Raw genomic sequence first — 21,460 nt, 5'->3', positions numbered from 1 at the left:
TATGGTGGGAGCTATGTAAGAATTATACTAACATATTTGATATTGTTAACTCGGTAATCATCTCTCTTTTTATGTTTAATGGCAAGCAGAGGCACCAAAGAGAAAAAGAGTAAATTAAACACAGCAACTCACTCGCTCCTATTAACACTCTTCTTTCTTCATCCGAAACTTCATCTGACTCGTACAACTCTCTCCGGAGCGAGTGAGTCTCCAGGGAGGGAAAAAGGAACAGTAGCCTCGAGCGATCAACAGTAGCATTGCAAGTCAGCGATCAGAATCAATCACTGTATCCATCTGCAACACGGGAGTCTGAATTGAAGCCTTTTTGCCCAAACAGCGTAGCATTATTTGAGCAAAGATGGATCAGTCATGAAATTGCTCTGGATTTTAGATGACCAAGTTGTCTTTTTGTTAGAACAAAGAGATAGCAGCCTTAAAACAGCACAATCTTTTCTTCTCTAAATGAGAAAAGAGCATATCTGAAAGGAAGAAGAGGAGGAAAAAGAATAATTATAAGTTGTGTTTTTTGTGTGTGTGTGTGAGCTGAAGACAATTAAAAAATGGCAAAATTACAATGCCAGGCTTCCTACATCACAACCTGTTCCTTCAAGACTCTTATAAACAGAAGACAGAAATAAGAAACTCTATAACTCTAAGAAAGATATTTTAAATCTACAAATTTGGCTCACGAAGGATGTGATATTATCATAGCCTACAAATTTTATTTTCACCTTAGATTAAAAGTTACATGCGCTACAAACTCAGACTAAAATAAGATTATTCTACAAAAAGAAAAGAGAAGGCATGAAATCATACATCTTTATGGAAATTCATATATAAATGATAGGCCAATGGAATATAATTACATGTGGAAGGGATTAAGACAGTCCAATGTTCTCTTCTCGAATCCTCCCTATCATTTCACATACAGCAGCTGCAATCTGAGTCACTGAAGCATATGAGCAGTCATCCTCCACCTGCCAACCAAATGTGCAGTATAGTGTTCATGAGAACTGAAGAGAACACAGTCCATTAGGTTGCCTAAATAACAGTGTATACCAGCACATGAACGGTAAGATTGCGGCTCAGCGAGAGAGAGAGAGAGAGAGAGAGAGAGAGAGAGAGAGAGAGAGAGAGTAAATTAGAGGCTTATGTACCTTGAGACTGAAGGAGTAGAGAACCCTCTCATTGGCAGTGGTTACATTCAGGTGCAGTGGCGTGAGCCGCAGATTCTGCAGCCATGTCAACAGCTTCGACAGCTGCTTGGGGTGCCGCCTAGAGAGCACCTTGAGGTTGACATGGCTCTCTACGATCGTCACCTCAATGTCCGCCATGGCTGACCGTTTCACCACCATAGCTTCGTTACCGCTGTAGTCCTTGTCGACGTTGGCGACACCATTCTGGCTCCTGCTGCTGGTACCCCCATTAAAGGAGCAGGACGAGTACTGTGGGGTGTTGAAGAAGTCGGCGAAAGGAGAAGCGAACCCATCAGTGTCTGCTCGCTGCTCGAGTTGCTTCTGCACTTGAATCGATTGCAGGAGCTGCTCAAGTTCCTTAACGTAATTGATTGCACCCCCAACGATCGATGCTTGATCACCCTGTAGTGTTTTGGTACATTATATATATTACAGTGTTACCTCACGTGGCTTGCTGCAGAGTTTTAGAGACCGATGAAGATGGAGCGAGCGTAAGGTATGAGAGGAGGAAGCAGAGTGCGCATTATTACCCTTGGGACATAGGAGGGAGGCATCAGAGATCGGAGCACGGCGAGGTATTCGTTCATTTGCTTACGTCGGTTGCGCTCCACAGCGATGTGGACCATCCTCTGGCTCTCCACCTCCTCCTTGTTCTTGATGCCCTTGGTGCGTGGCCGCTTCCTCCTTCTGACCACCTCGGTGGCCTTGCCCTCGGCCGGCGCTTCCTCCTGACCTTCCGCTGTCGAATAGTTCGCGTGCCAGCCCTCCAAGTCTTGCACCAAGTCGGAACAAGATGGGTACCGAGTTCCATCCATATCCCCATCAAGCATCGAACTCTTCGCCTCCATGCTAACATCTCCAAGGTCATAGCTACATGCCCCTCCGCCAGGAGTGGTGCAGCTCTCCTTGCAAGCGTAACCGAACAGTCCCTGAGAGAATACAACAGCTTCTAATGCCATTACCAACTTTCGGATAGACATGTACTCAACTTTCCTCTTCACAGAGGGGAGGGAAGAGATGATGAGCTTTTAAAGGAAGAAGAGAACAGCTGTTGAAGCTGGATGAGATGTAGACATCGTGTGTTTCTTGTGTTACTAGTAAGCTGAAAAAAAGTATATTAACCAAAAACACAGGGACACTGCAATCCGGTCCTTTTCTCTTTGTGATGTGCAAACGGTAGGTTGGTATCGACACCCAAGAAATGTAGAGGAAGCAGACAAGAATGAACAGGGGTAAGAGATTCCAGTGGCTATTGAAGTTATAGGTGTGAATGTGACCATACTCTGCGTAATTCTGTGTTTGGCCATGCTGTGTAACAGGATTGACAGGAGAAACAATGGGACGAACGCCCACTTGCTGCAGGACCTGGCATACATTGAATCCACCGTAGTTGCACCATGGTGCTTCCACCGCAGGTGTACCAAGTACAGTCCATGAGCCTCGAGGGTGGTGAAGAAAATTCCACTTGTCCCCGAGGTTAAGCTATCAAATTATATGCTCGCTCACGCGATTTGGCGAAAGATTTGGATACCATTGTCTAGAATTAAAGAGCTTTGCAACTTGTATTCTAGCTGTGGAACTGAGAAAAGTATTCAGATAGCAACAAGCAACAGTTAGCAGCTGCTGTTTCATACTCGGTGGTGAAGACAAGATTCTAATCAACCTACTGCTCCTCTTGTCGGTGGCCCCTCACTGTGGCTGCATCGACAATTGTTCCTTGGTGCGGTGTTGATAATTCAGCCGTAAGTACGACATGTTTCGATTGATACAGGTGATGTAGGATGATGGTCCAAAAGAGGTCGGCGACGATGCTACCTGCAGTGGATAGAAGAAGCCAATTAGAATGGAAGACAAGTCCTCTCGAGTGGCTAATTGAGGGTGAGACACTGCAGAATCCATAACGTATCTGGACATATTAATTGTTTTGTCCAAGTGTACTGAAGGAAACAGTACAAAAGCTGATGGTTACGTACTTCAAGATTTATCTTATCACATACCCCTTTGTTACTTGACATACCTGTATTATTGATTACTGATGCAAACTACTAGATTGTATTGGTTCCTCACAGTACCTCTCACTACCATCCTCAGTTTCAGGAGGGAATCAAGTCATAGGTTGCAATTTTACACTGTCTCGTCATCAGAACTCCTTTATGCACTTTGTTCAACAAGATACTGTGTCGGTGGATATGGCACATGGGAGCTCAGAGGCAGTATAGTATTATGCACAAGGGAAGAGAGATGGTTGAATTGTAAAAGCTACTATATTAGAATATCTCGTTTTTTTTTTAATCTCATATTTTTCTTGATCACGACTATCATGAGAAGATTAGATTTTCTCTATATCTTACCATATAAAAAGGATTTGACATCCCTTGATTAGTGTTTATGAGATTAATCTAATTATTTTTTATTCTATAAATTGGGTTGTAATGCATACAGCTAATACAAAGTTTCACCTTTATCGTCCTTCTTTTTCATGATATCAAACTCACACAATGCTCAAAGTTGAGTCCCATCTCTCTCTCTCTCTCTCACCAATCCATCAACTATGATGAACAAGTATCAATTCTATTTCATCTATTTGTAAGACGACTTATCCTTTGCCTCTTGCGTCTGCTTATATTCAAGATTTTTTCTTCTGATATATCTCAAACACAACTAAATATTTCTCAACACATTTTTATTAATTTTTAATTGCATTAACTATACTCATTGTGCCCAACTATTTGATCTCAAGTTTTTGGGTGTGCTCGTTTGTTCTTCTTCAGCCTAAGTATAAAAAACGTGGCAACATCGATCATGATTATATTATTTCTTTAGGGTTTGAAATTGAATATAAATGTTACAGATTTTATGATCTTATTTTTTTTTCGAACTTCGACTGTCGCAATGCCTATCATATGTGTGTGACCCTCTATGCCCAATATCGAACTGGTCGTGAGTCATACTTGTCGAAACTCCTTCTAGCTCAGTGAATTATTATCTCCATAATAATTCACTCAACTCATCGACTACGGATGTACTAGGCCACTATGCCGCAATACCCAGACAATATAAGGGAATATAATCTATTGGACTTGTTTATCTTCGGTTACCGTGTATCTATAGTCTCTCATCCATCTAATACCCTAGAGATCGTATACCGAGCATGGTACTATTAGGCCCATATGGTTTCTCCTCGAGTCTCTCTCTAATCGGATTCTCCCAGAGAACTCTTTCTCTCTTATTCTGAATGACTCTAGCTAGGGATTTGTCTAAGCAAGAACATATGAGATATTTCTCTCATTATTGAATCTCATATTTTGATGATGAAACCAATTGATAATGTTATGATCTAATCTACGTTTTGAGTGACGTAAGACTAGCTTTGATCTGGAAAGGCGAATTGATTAAAGTAGGAGGAATTGGATGTTGGGCTGGAGTTGAACATGTCAAAAGATGGATGTTGGGTCGGAGGATCGGTCGACGTATCGACAGAAGGCTTCGTGCCATGAAATTGGGCATCGGGCTTAAGGATCAGACATTGCGCTAAGGAGATCGAAAGTTGCGGGTGTCAATATGTCGATTGGGCAATACGCTGAAGGAGAGGACGATGCGTCGAAGGATCGGATGAAGCGCTAGAAGAACCAACGACATCTGGACAATAGATGATTCGTGCTTTGTAATAATTTATCTAGATTGAGTTAGTTTAGGTCGTAATTGGATTGGTTTAGAATATAATTAAGCCAACTCAATTAGGGACCAATTGGGCTCGAATTAGGGCTATTTTGGGCCAAGAGAAAGATCCATTCAATGACCTAAAAGTTGGGTTAGGCAGTGGCACCGCTAGTGGCTCAATCTCTGAGACACAATCTCCAAGACTATGTTAGGCGGAAATACCACTAGATTGGACGGTGGTATCGCCTAGTGTCAAGCAGTAGTACCACTAGACTGGGTGGTGGTACCACGTAAACACAGTCTCCCAGACTATGTCAGGTAGTGGTACCACCCAGTATTAGTGTTGCAAGTGGTGATACCACCCAACACAGGTGGTGGTACCGCTAGTACCCCGAAAACCAGATATGAGACACTTTTAGGCTCCAAATTTATATACATTTCAAGCCTATAAATACCACTCTCATTCTTGCTCAGCAAACATAAGAACTGAGAACAAAAACAAGAAAAATTCTATTATAATCTTATGAGAGTTCTCCTCCTCTAGTCTAAGTGTAATTTTTATTTAGAGAGGAGTGAGTGGGGTTGTAAAGGTTCTATCCTAAGCCTATCAAAAGGAGAATAGAGTTGTAAGGGTAGTTGGTCTTTGTCTATTGAAGGAAGACCATTAATGGATGCCCATGGCCTCGATGGAAGAGGAATAGGGAGTGGACATAGGTCACGACGACTGAACCATTATAAACTCAATTTGCATTTCTATTGTTGACATTTACTTACTTTGCAACTGTTTTACTTCCTCATTACTTTAGCTGCATACTCTTACAAACATTTTTAAAGTTAAACATTATCAAAACAATTTTTATCGTATGAAGATTTTTGGCTCAACTTGATTTTTACGTACGCACTAATTTCACCCCCCCTTTTAGTGCCGACTTGATCATAACAGTTGGTATCAGAGCCACGTTTTTCTTATTTGGTTTAACACTTAAGAGAAATGGCTCTTTTCGACTTTCACAAGAGTCACTCTATCATTCATCCTCCTATATTCAATGGGATGAACTACACTTATTGGAAAACTCGGATGCGAGTTTTCTTGCTTTCGTTGAATCTTGATTTATGGAATATTATTGAAAAAGGATTTCAAAACTCTTCTCTTCCAATGAATGATTGGAATGATTTGGAGAAGAAGACTTTCATTTTGAACACCAAAGCTATGAATGTTTTATTTTGTGCTTTAGATAAAAATGAATTCAATCGAGTTTCTATTTGCGAAACAGCTTATGAGATACAATATACACTTGAAATCACATACGAAGGCACTAGTAGAGTTAAAGATTCAAAGATTAATCTTTCGATGTATGATTTTAAAATGTTTTGTATGAAGCCAAGTGAAACTATTGTTGACATGTACACCCGTTTTACAAATGTCTTCAATAATTTAAAAGTTTTTAAAATCTTAAACTTGTCAATAAAATTTTACATTCTCTTCCTAAAAATTAGGATCCTAAAGTGACTACAATATAAAAAACAAAAGACTTAAATAAGTTTCCACTTGAAAAACTTATCGGGTCATTAATGACCTATGAAATGACATGCAAGGCACATGACGAACTTGATGAACATGAGAATAACGTTCGAAAGAACATGAAGGATTTAATACTTCGAACAATTGAATACCACTTAGAGTGATAACTCAAGTGATGATGATAATGACCTTGAATTTCTCACAATAAAGCTTAAAAAGTTTTTAAAACAAGAATCAAAGAATAAAAATGAACTTAAAAAGAAGAAGCTGCCAAAGAAGAAGAAAGTATTCAAGGCGGGTTGGGATGAATCGAGCTTAGCCGAAGACGAGAAGCAAACCAACAAAGATAAGGTAGCGAACTACGCCTTAATGACTTTCGACGATGAGGTAACCAAAACCCTCTTAGTTTACTATGAAATTAATTGATGCATTTCATAAGTTATTTTTAAATTAGTATACAAAATGCAAAAAAGAAAAAAAAAGGGGATCATGCTTTTCATTATAGTGATTTTGAAAATTTTAAAAAATTGATCATGATAATTGTATGTTTTATGATAAAGGAACAAAATATTAGATATAAATCTAATGCTTATACACCTAATAAGATTAATTCTATATATGTGTTTAAGAAGCAATAATGTGTATCTTGATGTTTTCCGTATTGCTTTTTGAATTTGATTTTGATTAAAAATACTTTATGTTTAATAAAATCATGTTTGATGATTTAATGATACATAATGATATAAGATGTAATGAAAATGCTAAAAGGTTTGATACCATGCTTGATGATTTTATACTATGCATGATAATTTAAAGTAATGATGATTTGAAATCTTATGTTTTGGAATTGTGTTACACTTTTGATCTTGATGATTTTTGTGATAAATCTTATTTTTCCATTTTAAATGATAATGTATGTTTTGATTTGGCATAAAAAAAAACTTGGGCATGCTTATAAGAAATCTAATCACTTAAATTGAAACAACTAAAACGAGGAAAGCATTTTTCTTGAAAACTTCTCAATCTTTATCTTATCGATTTTTCAATAAGAAATTGATAAATCTATTTATGTTATTCTAAATCTCTTGAAAGGAATTTTGATGATTTGGTGATTTAAATTTGAATAAATTTTATCTCAATCATCATCTTGATTTCTTGATATTTGAAACTTGAAATCTTTTATGAATCAAGATCTCTTATTACGTGTTCTCATTTTTTTAAGAGGAGCTTTGCTATATAAATCAGGAGATTTCATATATATGAATCAAAATATTCTACTATTTTATTCTTCTATATTTTTTTTTGCTATTTACTAAAAAGGAGAATTATCGATATGAATCATGGTTTCTCTTGATTTATCGAAATTATAACTTAAGAATTTTTGTTATGAATCAAGATCGTTTACTATAATTATTTCTTTCCACTATTTGACTTATCCAAATACACCATGATATGTCACTTGACTTCTTAATGTTTACCCCTTTGCATTTATGGCTTGTATGCCTCGTGTACTGATTGAAATATTTTGCACTATTGTATCCTTTCCTTCTTTTTTACAATGACAAAGGGGAGAAAGAATTACTAGCTCAAGATGCAAAATTTGAAAACTTGTACATTGCAAAAGGAAGAAAAACTTGCTAGCTTGCTCATCTTAAAAGATGCAAAAATTTTACAAACTTTCATATGTGAAAAACTTGCTAGCTTGCATCTTCTAAACTTGCTATTTACTATCTCGTATTCTATTTCAAAAACTTTCTAGACTGAACATCGTAAAGAAAAGCAAACATCCTAACTTACACATCTAGCAAAATTACAAACTTACAAAACTCAAAATTGTTGCTAGCTTACATGTTGTAAAATGATGTAAAATTTTACTAGCTTGAAATTTGCAAAGGAAGCAAAAATTGCTAGCTCGAACATTGCAAAGAAAGCAAAAAATTGCTAGCTTGCACTTCTCAAAAGAGAAGAAAGAAATCAGTAGCTTGCATGTTCTAAAGTGATGAGAAATTTGCTAAATTGCTAAGCTTATACCTCTAAAACATTGATAGTTGCACTTCTCCTTTTTGTTGATGACAAAGGGGGAGAATGTATGATAATGATTATGCATGATATGATGTAATTATGAATGATGATTTGGAATCATGCATGTAATGATGATTTTATATTTTAAAAATATATATGATGATTTGGTATTATGCATGTGATACTTCAACTTATGATAATGATGCATGCAATGATGAAATCTTCATGATTAAATTTGCTTTGACTTGAGTTCAATTTGAATTCAAGGCTCATCTCAATTATGCCATATTGATAGGGGGAGTTAAGGTTAACTCCGATCGTCAATTGGTTGTCATCATTAAAAATGTGGAGATTATTGAATCTCAAATTTTGATGATGAAACTAATCGATAATGTTATGATCTAATTTGTGTTTTGAGTGATGCAGAACCAGCTTCGATCAGGAGAGGCAAATTGATTAAAGCAGGAGGAATCGGATGTTGGGCCAGAGTTGAACATGTCAAAAGATTAGATATCAGGCCGAAGGATCGATCGACGTGTCGATAAAAGGCTTTGTACCATGAAATCGGGCATCGGGCCAAAGGATCGGACATTATTCCTGTTAGGATCAAGTCAACAATAAGAGGGGGGGGTGAATTAGTGCTTTCGGTAAAAATGACGTCGGTTCGAAAAATCTTCGTTTCGATAAAAACCAATATCGGAAATGCTTAACCTTGAAAGCGTATGGAAGTATAGTAAAAGTAAGAAATCAGTTTACAATGAAAGTAAAGAGCTTAAAGTAAATGCAAATTGAGTTTTATAGTGGTTCGATCGTCGTGACCTACATCCACTCCCGATTCCTTTTCCGTCAAGGCCACCGACATCCACTAACGTTCTTCCTTCAATAGGCGAAGACCAACCACTTTCTTATAAATTTATTCTCCTTTTGATAGGCTCAGGAGAGAACCTTTACACCGCCACTACCTACTAGTCATAAGTGCCCTACAAGCCAATCATGTGAGTGATGACACGTGTGACATGATACACATTCTTTTTGCTTATTATATTTTGGCATTTTATCACTTTATATTATATATTACATATATGCATATATATTGTGATGTCCATGGATCTGTGCAATGAGAATTGGATCATGATGAGATCACGATAATAAGATCGATTTACCTTGAAACACATATCATAAATAATTCTAGTCATAGGTTACCCGAAAGGAACATCAAGATAACCGAATAAACTAGTGTGTTGTATACCCAGCCAAATGATTGAGGCAACTGGTCTCATAGCTGCTCATGTAGAGACACTAGGGATATAATGCAAGTGCTCATTGGAGAATGAGTTCACTGATTGATCCGCTCACGGAATACTAGATGGTTGATGATGCCTGATTATCAGATGGCGATTCTGTAGTTCTAGTAGTGTATCTGGTCCTTAGACTTGAGACACTAAGGATGTCCTATATGAGTACTCTACTAGTTGATACCAGACTTATAGGTTTGAAAGTTTCAAATCTAGTACAACGTGTTATTGGGAGTGACGACCAACCTTACGAGGGCTATTGAGTATCGAAAGAGAATCATCTGCTCTTGGTATCATAAGAGGAATATCTCATGTATTTTTGCTCAAATAAATCCTTGGCTAAGGTCATTCAGATTGAGAAAGAAAGAGTTCTCTGGGAGAATCTGATTAGAGCGAGACTCGAGGAGAAACCGTATGAGCCTGATAGTACCATACCCGCTATATGGTCTCTGGGATATTAGATGGATGAGAGACTATAGGTACACGGTAACTGAGGATAGATAAGTCCAAAGGATTGGATTCTCTTGTATCGTATGGGGACTACGACGTAGTGGCCTAGTATGTCTACAATCGATGATCAATTGAATTATTATAAAGATAATAATTCACTAAGCCAAAAGGAGTTCTAACAGGTATGACTCACGACCAGCTTGATATTGGGTCTAGAGGGTCACACATATATGGTAGGTGTTAAGACGACTATAGGTTCAGATATGAGATGTCCGTTAGAGCCCCTATCTTATTAGATATTTAATAAGTCCCTGAATTATTGGATCCCATGAATGAGATCCAATAAGAGCTAACAAGAGATTATTGGGTAGAGACCTACTAATTTATTATGCTTGGATAAATGGATGGAGATCCAATACCCAATAGGGTAGGATCTATTAAGGTTAACTGGGGGGCCTCTATAAATAGGAGCGAACTAAAGACCTATAGGCTGGGGCATCCTAATAGCCACCTCATATTCTCCTCTCTCCTTCTCCTCCTTAAATAGTAGGCCTGGAGATTTGAGGAGCGTCGTTTTAGCCCTATTGTATGGATCACCGTTAGAGAGGAGGACGTTTGACCTCCTTCATCCACTCCTACAGATCTATAGAGATTTAGGTGTTAGGAACAAGTCAGCACTAAGAGGGGTGGGTGAATTAATGCAGTGGTAAAATTACATCGGTTCTAAAAGTGTTTTGTACAATAAAAACACAGTAAGGAGGAAAGACAGTTTGCTATAAAAGTAAGTTGCAAGAAGAAAATGCAAACCAGATTTTTATAGTGGTTCAGTCATCGTGACCTACATCCACTCCATTCCTCTTCCGTCGAGGCCACCGGCATCTACTATTGGTCTTCCTTCAATAGGCGAAGACCAACCACCTTTTATAACTCGATTATCCTTTTATCAGGTTTAGAAGATAACACTTACACCCCCACTTACTCCTCTCTCAAATTATTCTAACACTTAGAAGAAGGAGAGGAGTTCACATAAGATTGCAGTAGTGTTTCTTTCCTTTTTTACGCTCAATACTTGTGTATCTTAACAATGGATGAGAGGGGTATTTATAGGCTTCAAGTTGATTCAAACTTGGAGCCTAAAAATGTCTCATCCCGGGTTTCCCGAGTACCGGCTATCACGCCCCCAAAATCCAAACATACATTTGACGACACTAAGAAAACATTCAAGTCATTTTCATATATTCCATAATCCACAATTCATAAAACCTATGCAATTTATAATCATACCATCATATCACTTAATGATTTACAAAATCTAAATCCAACTCAACTAAACCATAACTGTAACACCCCTGATTAGTCCCACATCGAAAGTGGGCAGGATTAAGATTGACTTATAAGGGTCTGATGAGTGTATTACTATCAACTTTAGCTTAAGCATTTTGGTCAGTGGTTTAGACCAAACGAAGTTGATAGGCCAATTAGCCTATCAGGCCCGGATCATGATATTTGGTATATTGTAACACCCTTGATTAGTCCCACATCGAAAATGGGCAGGATTAAAATTGATTTATAAGGGTCTGATGAGTGTACTACTATCAACTTCAACTTAAGCATTTTGGTCCCATATCGAAAATGGGCAATTTGTATGATTGGCTTATATGGGTATATCAAAGTTTCTTTATATTGGATTTTGATACCATATAAAATATGTATGATTGGATAAGTTCCTTAATCATATGGATAAGTTAGGAATTCTACTAATCAATTAAATTATTAATTGATTTATTTCCTAATGAGTGATTTGATATTTAGGAAGTAAATAGTTTACATTCCATTTTTGTATGTGAACTATAAGAAATAAATAGTATATTACTTTTTTTGTGTGTGAAAGCAAATATTAAATTATTACTTACCTTTCGGGGAGATCTCATCTTCTCCTATATAAAGGGACTATTCATCCCTCATTTTCTACTAGGCCTAACAATAGGATGATTGAGGAGATGATTTTTTGGGGAGATGATATCAAGGAAGAGATAATCGAAGAGAGGTAGGATCCTTTCTTTTTAATTAGCTTTGATTTGTGTTTTAAAATCTGGATGTTAAGATTGTTACAATTTTATAATGAATGATGATGTTTTAATTTCGAAATTTTATGATTTATAAATAATAATAATTGATTTGTGATGTTAGACTGATTATTTGATTTATATTGAACTTTTAATCTAAAGTAAATTTTAATATTGATTTAATTATTAAAATTCTTATTTTTGGATTATTATAATAGTTCTAATTTATTTAATTAGATACATCTATGTTTCAAGAATTATGTGTGAATTTTTGTAATGTAATTAGTTTTAAATTTTAGATCATGAATTTAAAGTTTGAATTAATGTATTTGAGTCATTCTTTAATAAGTTTAAATATTAAAATCTAATTTGATAAGAGGAGTCTAATTGGGGTCTGACTTGAATCAAGTTGATCGATTAGATTGAATTGACTCAACCCATGTGGTCATGTACAACCTAGCACATGTGACTAAGTACAACCTAGCTCATATGACTCGGTATGACCCAACCTATGTGGCCGGATAAGAGACAACCCATATGAGAAGGTACGACCCAACCCATGTGGCCAGGCATGACCCAACCCATGTGACTAGGTACGATCTAGTCCATGTGGCCATATATGACTCAGCCCATGTGGTAAGGTACGACCCAACCATGTGGCTAGGCATGAGCCAGCTCATGTGGGTAGGTACGATCCAGTATATGTGGCCGTGTATGACCCAACTCATATGGTAAGGTATGACATAACTATATGGTCACACATTGACTAGCTCATGTAGCTAGGTACAACCCATTCCATGTGGTTAGATACGACCCCAACTCATACGTCTAGGACCAACTCGCGAGCCAAGTAAAACCTAGTTCAAATGGTAAGGCTCAGCCCAACTTATAAGTAAGGCTTAGCCTAGTTCATTAAGCTAAGTTTGCCTAGCTATGCGATTGGCATTAGACATATTGTCGCTCTTTCTATATAGCCCATCGTACCTCAACTCAACCTAGTACTTGGAACAGGTGTATGCAATGTATGTGGAATACATATATGCAGTGTATGTGACCCATCCAAGACTCAGGTGGGTTGGTTCGGTTTGGGTTAGCACTATACGACATAGTCCAATCTCCTTTCTCTTTATTGGTTTGAGCTCATTAATTGACGAAATCAAACAGGTTTGATTAATTAGGTTATTCCAAACTAACTTGACTAGTTCAAACCTATTTGACCTAATCGAGATCAATCAAATATAAATTAGACTGGTTTAGGGTGATTCCAGACCGATTCTATAATGATTTGATATTGGTTCCGTTAAATCATAATCGAATTGAGTTTGGTTTAAGTCAATTGAGCTATTCCAATTAGGGTTTCGATTGATTGAGGACTATTGAGATATTGATGTTTCATGCTTTTATGATTTGATGAATTTAATGGTTTTATTTGAAGATATCGTTTGAAAATAATTATTGGTTTTCTATGTTTATGATATTGATATGATAAGTATCATATAGTAGATGTGACTAGACTAGTAGTTCACATTGAGAGTGCAATTAGTGAAAGGAGCTACGGGCCCATCATAGTACGGAGCCACCAATGAACATAGCCTAGTAGATTTACATCAAGTATGATCTCTTATAATGTTTAATCATATTGATTTCTTGATGTATGCATGAGTGATTGAATGAGTATAAATGAATGATCATGGATGTTTATGTATCCCTGCCAAGGGCAGGTATGGCGATTCCCTTCGGAGATTAGCGGGCCATTAGACGTGATGGTTAGACGGTTCCTCCATCCGCTGTTGGGAGGAACGTGTCCCCACTTAGGTGGGTGAGGGATACTACTCCATCCGCTGTTGGGAGTGCGATATGGATTATCTCCATCTGCTGTTGGGAGGAATCCATCCTGTGGAATATGCCTCTTCATCCGCTGTTGGGAGAGTGCACCATTGGGTGATGTACGCCTTTGTTATTTTGTATGTGTTACATGTAGCTGATGCATGATTTTGTTCATTATGTAAGAAATTATCATCATTTTTTTGATGTATAAGTTTTATGATGAATAGATATATTTTCATATTGAATTATTGATATTTATTTATATTTCATGAATATTGAAGATTATTTTTATAATTTTTCTGAGGTTCCTACCAACATGTGTGGTTACTAATGTGTTTTTATTTTATATTTATTTTCAGAGTAATCTACTATTGTGTAATAGATCTGAAGCTTGGGTGGAAGAGACTTGTGATCCTGTGAAGAAGATGTCATTTTTCTAGCTAATAGAATATTTACTACTGTAAAGACAATGATTTGAATTGAAGACGAATGAAAAGAAAAGGAGGGAGTTTATTATGTAAATTATCGATAATAAATTATTGATTTATTATTTTTTTTATAAATTCGGGATGTGACAAATTTAAATTGTAACACCCCTGATTAGTCCCACATCGAAAGTGGGCAGGATTAAGATTGACTTATAAGAGTCTGATAAGTGTACTATTATTAACTTCAGCTTAAGCATTTTGGTCAGTGGTTTAGACCAAACGAAGTTGATAGGCCAATTAGCCCATCAGGCCTGGGTCATGATATTTGGTATCAAAGCTGACTTAGCATTTGGGCAGGGTGAGAAAGCTCTAGTAGGAAAGGGTTACCCATGGATGGAGTGGGCAATGTGTATGATTGGCTTATATGGTCCACGATGCACTATATTAGGGTTCGATCTGGGATATTGTAACATCCCATTAGTCCCACATCGGAAGTGGGCAATGTGTATGATTGGCTTATATGGTCCACGATTGAAGGACCAAAAGAGAGTTATTGGCTAGTTAACTCATCAGACTCAGGTCGTGACATTTTATTGTCACACCCCTAATTAGTCCCACATCGAAATACTATTGGTTTACTAAAAGAAACTTTGAGCGTCAGGAGGAAAAGACATATTGCTTTTAATGAAAGTCAAAAAGCTCATCATTTTGAGAGGGGACATTGCTTTTAATGAAAGTCAAAAAGCTCATCATTTTGAGAGGGGACTTCGATCATCAATTAGAAAGTCCGTTGCAAGTGTTAAATCGAGCTTTGGTGGTAGAGAAATTGGATAATGAATTACAACAAGCAAAAGATCGAAAGCGACCTTTTAGTATTACACCATTTACGTATGGGGGATCACATTCTGGACCCTCAAAGAAAGGAAAAGGCAAACAGTTCGGGCATCAACAAGCAGGAGCTCCTAGAAATTAAGTTGTTATAAGATGTTATTTTTGTGGGAAGACAGATCATGTTTCCACCTCATGCTCCATGGGACAACGCGTATGTTTTTATTGTTAACAACCGGGGCACATGTCGAAGGATTGCCCACGGAAGCAACATCAACGCCGAGCTCCACCCCAAACAATTGGACAACAACAGCTACGACCCAGAGAGGAAGGACATGCAAGAGTCTTCGCACTGACTCATTAAGATGCTGAAACCTCGGGATCTATTATTAAAGGTATCATCACACTTTGTGGTATGCCAGCATCTGTGCTTATTGATTATGGTTCTACGCATTCTTTTATATCATCCTATTTTGCTATGAAACTTCATAAGAATCGTGAGACAATGAATAATGCATTAATGGTAGTAACACTAGTTGGAAACTCTTTGATAGTTGATCAGATATATAGAAACTGTGTTATTACTATTGAAAGTCACGATTTGCTAGTATATCTTATTCTACTAGAATTTCAAGATTTTGACGCTATCTTGGGTATGGACTGGCTTTCACCATACCATGCAAGTGTCGATTATTTTCGGAAGACTGTTACTTTCTCACCTCTAGATCAACCACCTTTCAAGTTCATTGGGATTCAAGAAAAGTTTCTTCTATTATTTTAGCCTTGAGTGCTACCCAACTATTACTGAAGGGATGTCAGGGATACTTGGCCTTCATTTCTGGAGAAGAATCTAAGAAGCCAGTATTAAAGGACATCCCTATTGTGTGGGATTTTCTAGATGTTTTTCCTGAAGATCTACTTGCACTGCCACCAAATAGACAGATTGAATTTACAATTGATCTTTTACTTAGTACTGCACCTATTTCTAAACCTCCATATAGAATGGCACCAATTGAGTTGAGGAGTTAAAGAAACAGATCCAAGAGCTTTTGGACAAGGGTTTTATTCGACCTAGTGTATCACCTTGGGGTGCCCCTGTCCTATTTGTGAAGAAGAAAGATAGATATATGCGATTATGCATCGATTATAGACAGCTCAACCAAGTGACTATAAAGAATAAATATCCTCTTCCCCGAATAGATGACTTGTTTGATCAACTTCAAGGTACTTAGGTATACTCAAAGATTGATTTGACATCCGGGTATCATCAACTGAAGATAAGGGAAGGAGATATACAGAAAACTGCCTTTAGAACAACATATGGTCATTATGAATTCTTAGTAATGCCTTTTGGACTCACAAATGCACCAGCTGCCTTCATGGACCTCATGAATAGGGTGTTCCACCCTTATTTTGATAAATTTGTAATTGTGTTCATTGATGATATCCTGATCTACTCTAAAAGCATAGTAGAGCATGAACACCATCTTAAGATAGTTCTGGAAGTCCTAAGGCAAGAGAAACTATATGCCAAGTTAAGCAAGTGCAACTTCTGGCTCAATGAAATTATGTTTCTCGGTCATGTAATTTCAAGCGCTGGTATATCTGTTGACCCTCACAAGATTGAAGCTGTGATAAAATGGAAGCAGCATTCTAATGTTTCAGAGATTAGAAGCTTCTTGGGTTTGGCTGGATACTATAGAAGATTCGTAGAAGGTTTTTCAAAAATAGCAGCACCATTGACCAAGTTGACACAAAAGAACATAAAATTTATGTGGGATGATAAATGTCAACAAAGTTTTCAAGAATTGAAGAAGAAATTAACTAGTGCTCCTATCTTGGTGATTCCTTTAGGGGGAGAAGTTTTTGTAGTGTATAGTGATGCCTCACTACAAGGGCTTGGTTGCGTTCTAATGCAAAACGAGAGGGTAGTTGCTTAACCATCTAGGCTAGTAGCTATCATTTTTGTACTGAAAATTTTGAGGCATTATCTCTATGGACAAACTTTCAAAATCTGCACAGATCATAAGAGTCTCAAATATATTTTCACACAAAAAGATTTAAATATGAGACAAAGAAGGTGGTTGGACTTTCTAAAGGATTATGATTTTAATATCAACTATCATCCTGGGAAAGCTAATGTAGTTGCTGATGCCTTAAGCAGAAATACCTACAGTCTTGTAGCCTATATGAATATTCAAAGGAATTCTATGATGATAGAGTTAGCAAACTTAAAACTTAAACTTTTATCGGAGACAAATAAAGATTTTCTTGTGTGTTTAATGGCACAATCATTTTTGGTAGAAAAGGTTAAAGAAGGTCAGAAGGAAGATATATATCTTCAAACGATAGTTAAGGAAATAGCTCAAGGTTCAAGACCTGAATTCCTCCAAGCCGAAGATGGTTCTATTACATTCCATGATCGACTTTGTGTTCCTAAAAGCCATCCAGTAAAGATGCAATTATTGGAGGAGGCACATAGATCAAAATTTAACATCCATCTCGGGACTACTAAGATGTATCGAGATTTACGCCAAAACTATTGGTGGCTTGGTATGAAGAGAGATTTAGCAGAGTTTGTTTCTAAATGTCTGATATGTCAATTGGTGAAGATAGAACATCGAGTACCTGCGGGAAAGTTGCAAAGGATTTCTATTCCTGAATGGAAGTGGGAGCAAGTTACTATGGATTTTGTGACAAGATTACCTAAGACTATGAAAGGATATGACGGAATTTGGGTAATAGTAGGCAAACTTACTAAATCTGCTCACTTCCTTCCTATTAACAAGAAGTATTCATTGGATAAACTAGCAAGCTTATATATTAAGAAAATTATTCGATATCATGGGGTGCCAGTTAGCATTATCTCAGATAGAGATCCAAGATTCACCTCTAAATTTTGGGGAAGTCTACAAAAGTCTTTGGGCATGCAGTTAAAGTTTAGTACAGCCTTTCACCCCCAAACTGATGGTCAATATGAAAGGACAATACAAACTCTTGAAGATCTCTTAAGAGTATGTGCTTTGGACTTTGGTGAGAGTTAGGATATGCACTTATATGTAATTGAGTTTTCTTATAATAATAGTTACCACTCTAGTATACAGATGACTCCATTTGAAGCTCTTTATGGAAGAAAGTACAGATCACCTGTATATTGGGATGAGGTAGGAGAACGAAAGCTATTGGGACCTCAATTAATTCAAAAAGATACTGATAATATTCAAATTATACGTCAAAGATTATTAACAGCTCAAAGTCGTCAAAAAAGTTATGCAGATCAAAGGCGAAGAGATCTAGAGTTCGAAGTTGGTGAGCACGTTTTCTTAAAAGTGTCGCCAACTAAGGGAGTTATAAGGTTTGGTCAAAGGGGGAAGTTAGCCCCAAGATTTATTGGCCCATTTGAGATCTTACAAAAGGTTGGGCCTGTGGCATATAGATTGGCATTACCCCCGGCTTTGGCTAGCATCCATGATGTATTCTACGTGTCAATGCTTCGAAGATATATCAGGGACCCATCACATGTCATATCTTACCAACCTCTATAACTACGAGATGATGCCATTTTTAGAGAATAACCAACCCAGATCTTGGAAAGAAAAGAACATGTTCTAAGGTACAAAATTATACATTTGGTAAATATTTGTTGGCAACACCATTCAGACCAAGAGGCAACGTGGGAAAGAGAAGAAGATATGCAAGAGTAGTATCCTCATCTATTCTATTAAGGAAAGCTAAATTTGGGGACCAAATTTCGTATAGGAGGGGAGAAATGTAATCACATCAAATATTTAAGTTAAGAATTGATTTTCTTTCCTTACTTGTTATTATAATTTAAGGAAATCTTAATCTACTTCCTTGTTTGTTGATATGAATTAAGGAAATAACTATTAAGTATTCCAAATACAATGATATCATATTTGTTAGTATATTAAATGAAAAATAATTTATATTAAATAAATATAAAAATTAAAATGAATTTCCCTTAATAGAGGCTCACCTCCTCCTATTTAAAGGGAGGGATTTCTCTCTTTCATTCCTCACCTAGTCGAGCCTAGCAGCGGGAGGAACGAGGAGTTACACCTTGTTGACAAGAGGTAGGTTTCCCTACCTTTCTTAAATTTAAAAGTTTTAGCTTTTATTTTGATTATTTAAATGTTGAAAGTTTTATAGTTTGAAAAATATGTATCAATTCTTTAAATGTCAAAATTTTTACATTAAAGTAATTAGTTAAAGTTTTCATAATATTGACCCATGATTAAGGTTTTTATTATAGAGTTAAATATGTTAAAAATATATTTGTTTTATATGATATTTCCTGTATTACAGTTTATCTTTAATTTTATCTGGATTAAAATCTTGTTAGATTAGAATATGTTATCTAAAATCCTTTTTGATATTCTTTGATCTGAAATTTAAAATATATTATTCTGAATGATTTAAAATATGACTAGAATATGTTGAAATTTTATATGTGTTAAAAACATGATTTTTATTTGAATTTAGAAGGCTATTTCCTTGTATTAAAACTTATCTCCCGGTCCCTCTTTTAATGTCTTATGATTTCTAGTCAAATTTAGACTGTTATTTCTTTGTATTAAAGCTTTTCTCCTCATCTATCTTTTAATGCATTATTATGTTTTTATTTATATTGTTAATGGGTATATGCTATGATATGAAATTGGATATTAATTGGAATGAAATTACTCACAGGCCATGCCCAACCCACGGGTCAGGCCTTGGCCCGTAGGCTACCCAACCCAACCATTATGGGCAGTCACATGCGACGCACATGACTAGTCTATGGGCTAGGGCTGGGCTAGTTTTGTGTAATGCATGCTCAATCATGTATAATGCACATGGTCAGTAGATGGACTGGCTTAATCTAGCCCAATATTATTGTTGAACTTGAGCTCAAATATTGATTAAACTAAACTAGACTTGATTAGTCTAGATCAATTCAGGGTGATTCCGAATTGATTGACTTATTCAAGTTAGTTTAACATAAATTGAACTTAATCTAGTCTAAATTATACTAGTCTAGGGTGGTTCCAGACTAGTTAAATAAGAATTAGAGATCGGTTCAGTTAAACTCTAGTAAATTGAGTTCAATTGAATCGATTAAACTAGAGTTCAAGTCAATTGAAGGCTAATTTATATTATTTGATATTGATGATATTTGAAAGAGAAGTTTTAAATATGTTATTTCATCCCGAAATGGACATGACAAGTATGAGATTATATTAATTTCCTACCTAGAGCAGGTAGAGCGATTCCCTTCGGGGATTAGCGGGCCGTCAGACGTGGCGGCTAGACGGTTCCTTCATCCGCTGTTGGGAGGAACGTGTCCCCATTTTGGCAGGTGTGGGACACCACTCTATTTGCTGTTGGGAGTGCGATATGAGTTTGCCTCTATCCGCTATTGGGAGAACACAAACTCATCCCGTAGGATAAAGCCTCTCCATCCGCTATTGGGGGAGTGCTCCTTCGGGTATTTGATATACGCCAATGGGATGATTGATTGAATTTTGATCATGTATACATTTTGAGTTGACTTTTGGGGTTCCTACTCAGCGTTGCTGAATTTTCTTTGCTTTTGATTTTCAGAGCAACCTCCCTCTTGTACTAAATCGGATTCCAGTAGAGAGCGGACCTTCCTCTACCGTTAGGTAGAGCCACTTGGATGATTCTTGAAGTTAACATCACTATGTTTACTTTTTTATTTATGATTCGATGAATAAATGGATTGTAATAAATGAATTATAATAAATATTTATGAATGATGAATAAAGTGATGTTTATCTATTTGGCCTAAATGTATGGAAAGATATAAAAAAAAAAATCCAAGATATGACATCTTTTATATTATCATATTTTATTGGTATCAGAATTTTGATTAAGGAACTTTGATATACCTACCCGATGGCACATCCTAGTAACACATAATATGATATTATGTATTATATGATGTTATATTATGTATTATGTATAAATATTATATAGATTTATGATGTAAATCTATATAATATGGTAATATAATACCATATGGGTTATGGGCCCACCAAGTTTACAAGTTTGATATTTTATACATAATATGATACATAATAAAATAATATGATAACATAAAAGATGTCACATCCTAGTAAAATAACATCTTGGATCACGTACC

General features: G+C 36.5%; 1 protein-coding gene across 2 annotated transcripts; it reads right to left on the bottom strand.

Moving 5' to 3' along the window:
• Positions 1-21: 21 nt before the first annotated feature.
• On the bottom strand, positions 22-2,286 carry LOC135619362 (transcription factor bHLH94-like). 2 transcript variants are annotated; one of them, XM_065121295.1, is made up of 4 exons: positions 1,727-2,286; positions 1,158-1,598; positions 867-977; positions 22-479 (listed from the first exon to the last, which is right to left on the bottom strand). In XM_065121295.1, exons 1-3 carry the CDS (start codon positions 2,174-2,176, stop codon positions 879-881), a joined length of 990 nt encoding a protein of 329 aa, XP_064977367.1. In that variant the 5' UTR covers positions 2,177-2,286; the 3' UTR covers positions 22-479; positions 867-878. The 2 variants fall into 2 exon arrangements, with proteins under 2 accessions (XP_064977367.1, XP_064977366.1); XM_065121294.1 differs by lacking the exon at positions 22-479 and having other exon boundaries at positions 584-977.
• Between the last annotated feature and the right edge of the window lie 19,174 nt (positions 2,287-21,460).

The sequence above is a fragment of the Musa acuminata genome, chromosome BXJ2-8, assembly GCF_036884655.1.
Source record: "Musa acuminata AAA Group cultivar baxijiao chromosome BXJ2-8, Cavendish_Baxijiao_AAA, whole genome shotgun sequence".
NCBI lineage: Eukaryota > Viridiplantae > Streptophyta > Magnoliopsida > Zingiberales > Musaceae > Musa > Musa acuminata.
This window is presented reverse-complemented; position numbering and strand designations above follow the sequence as displayed.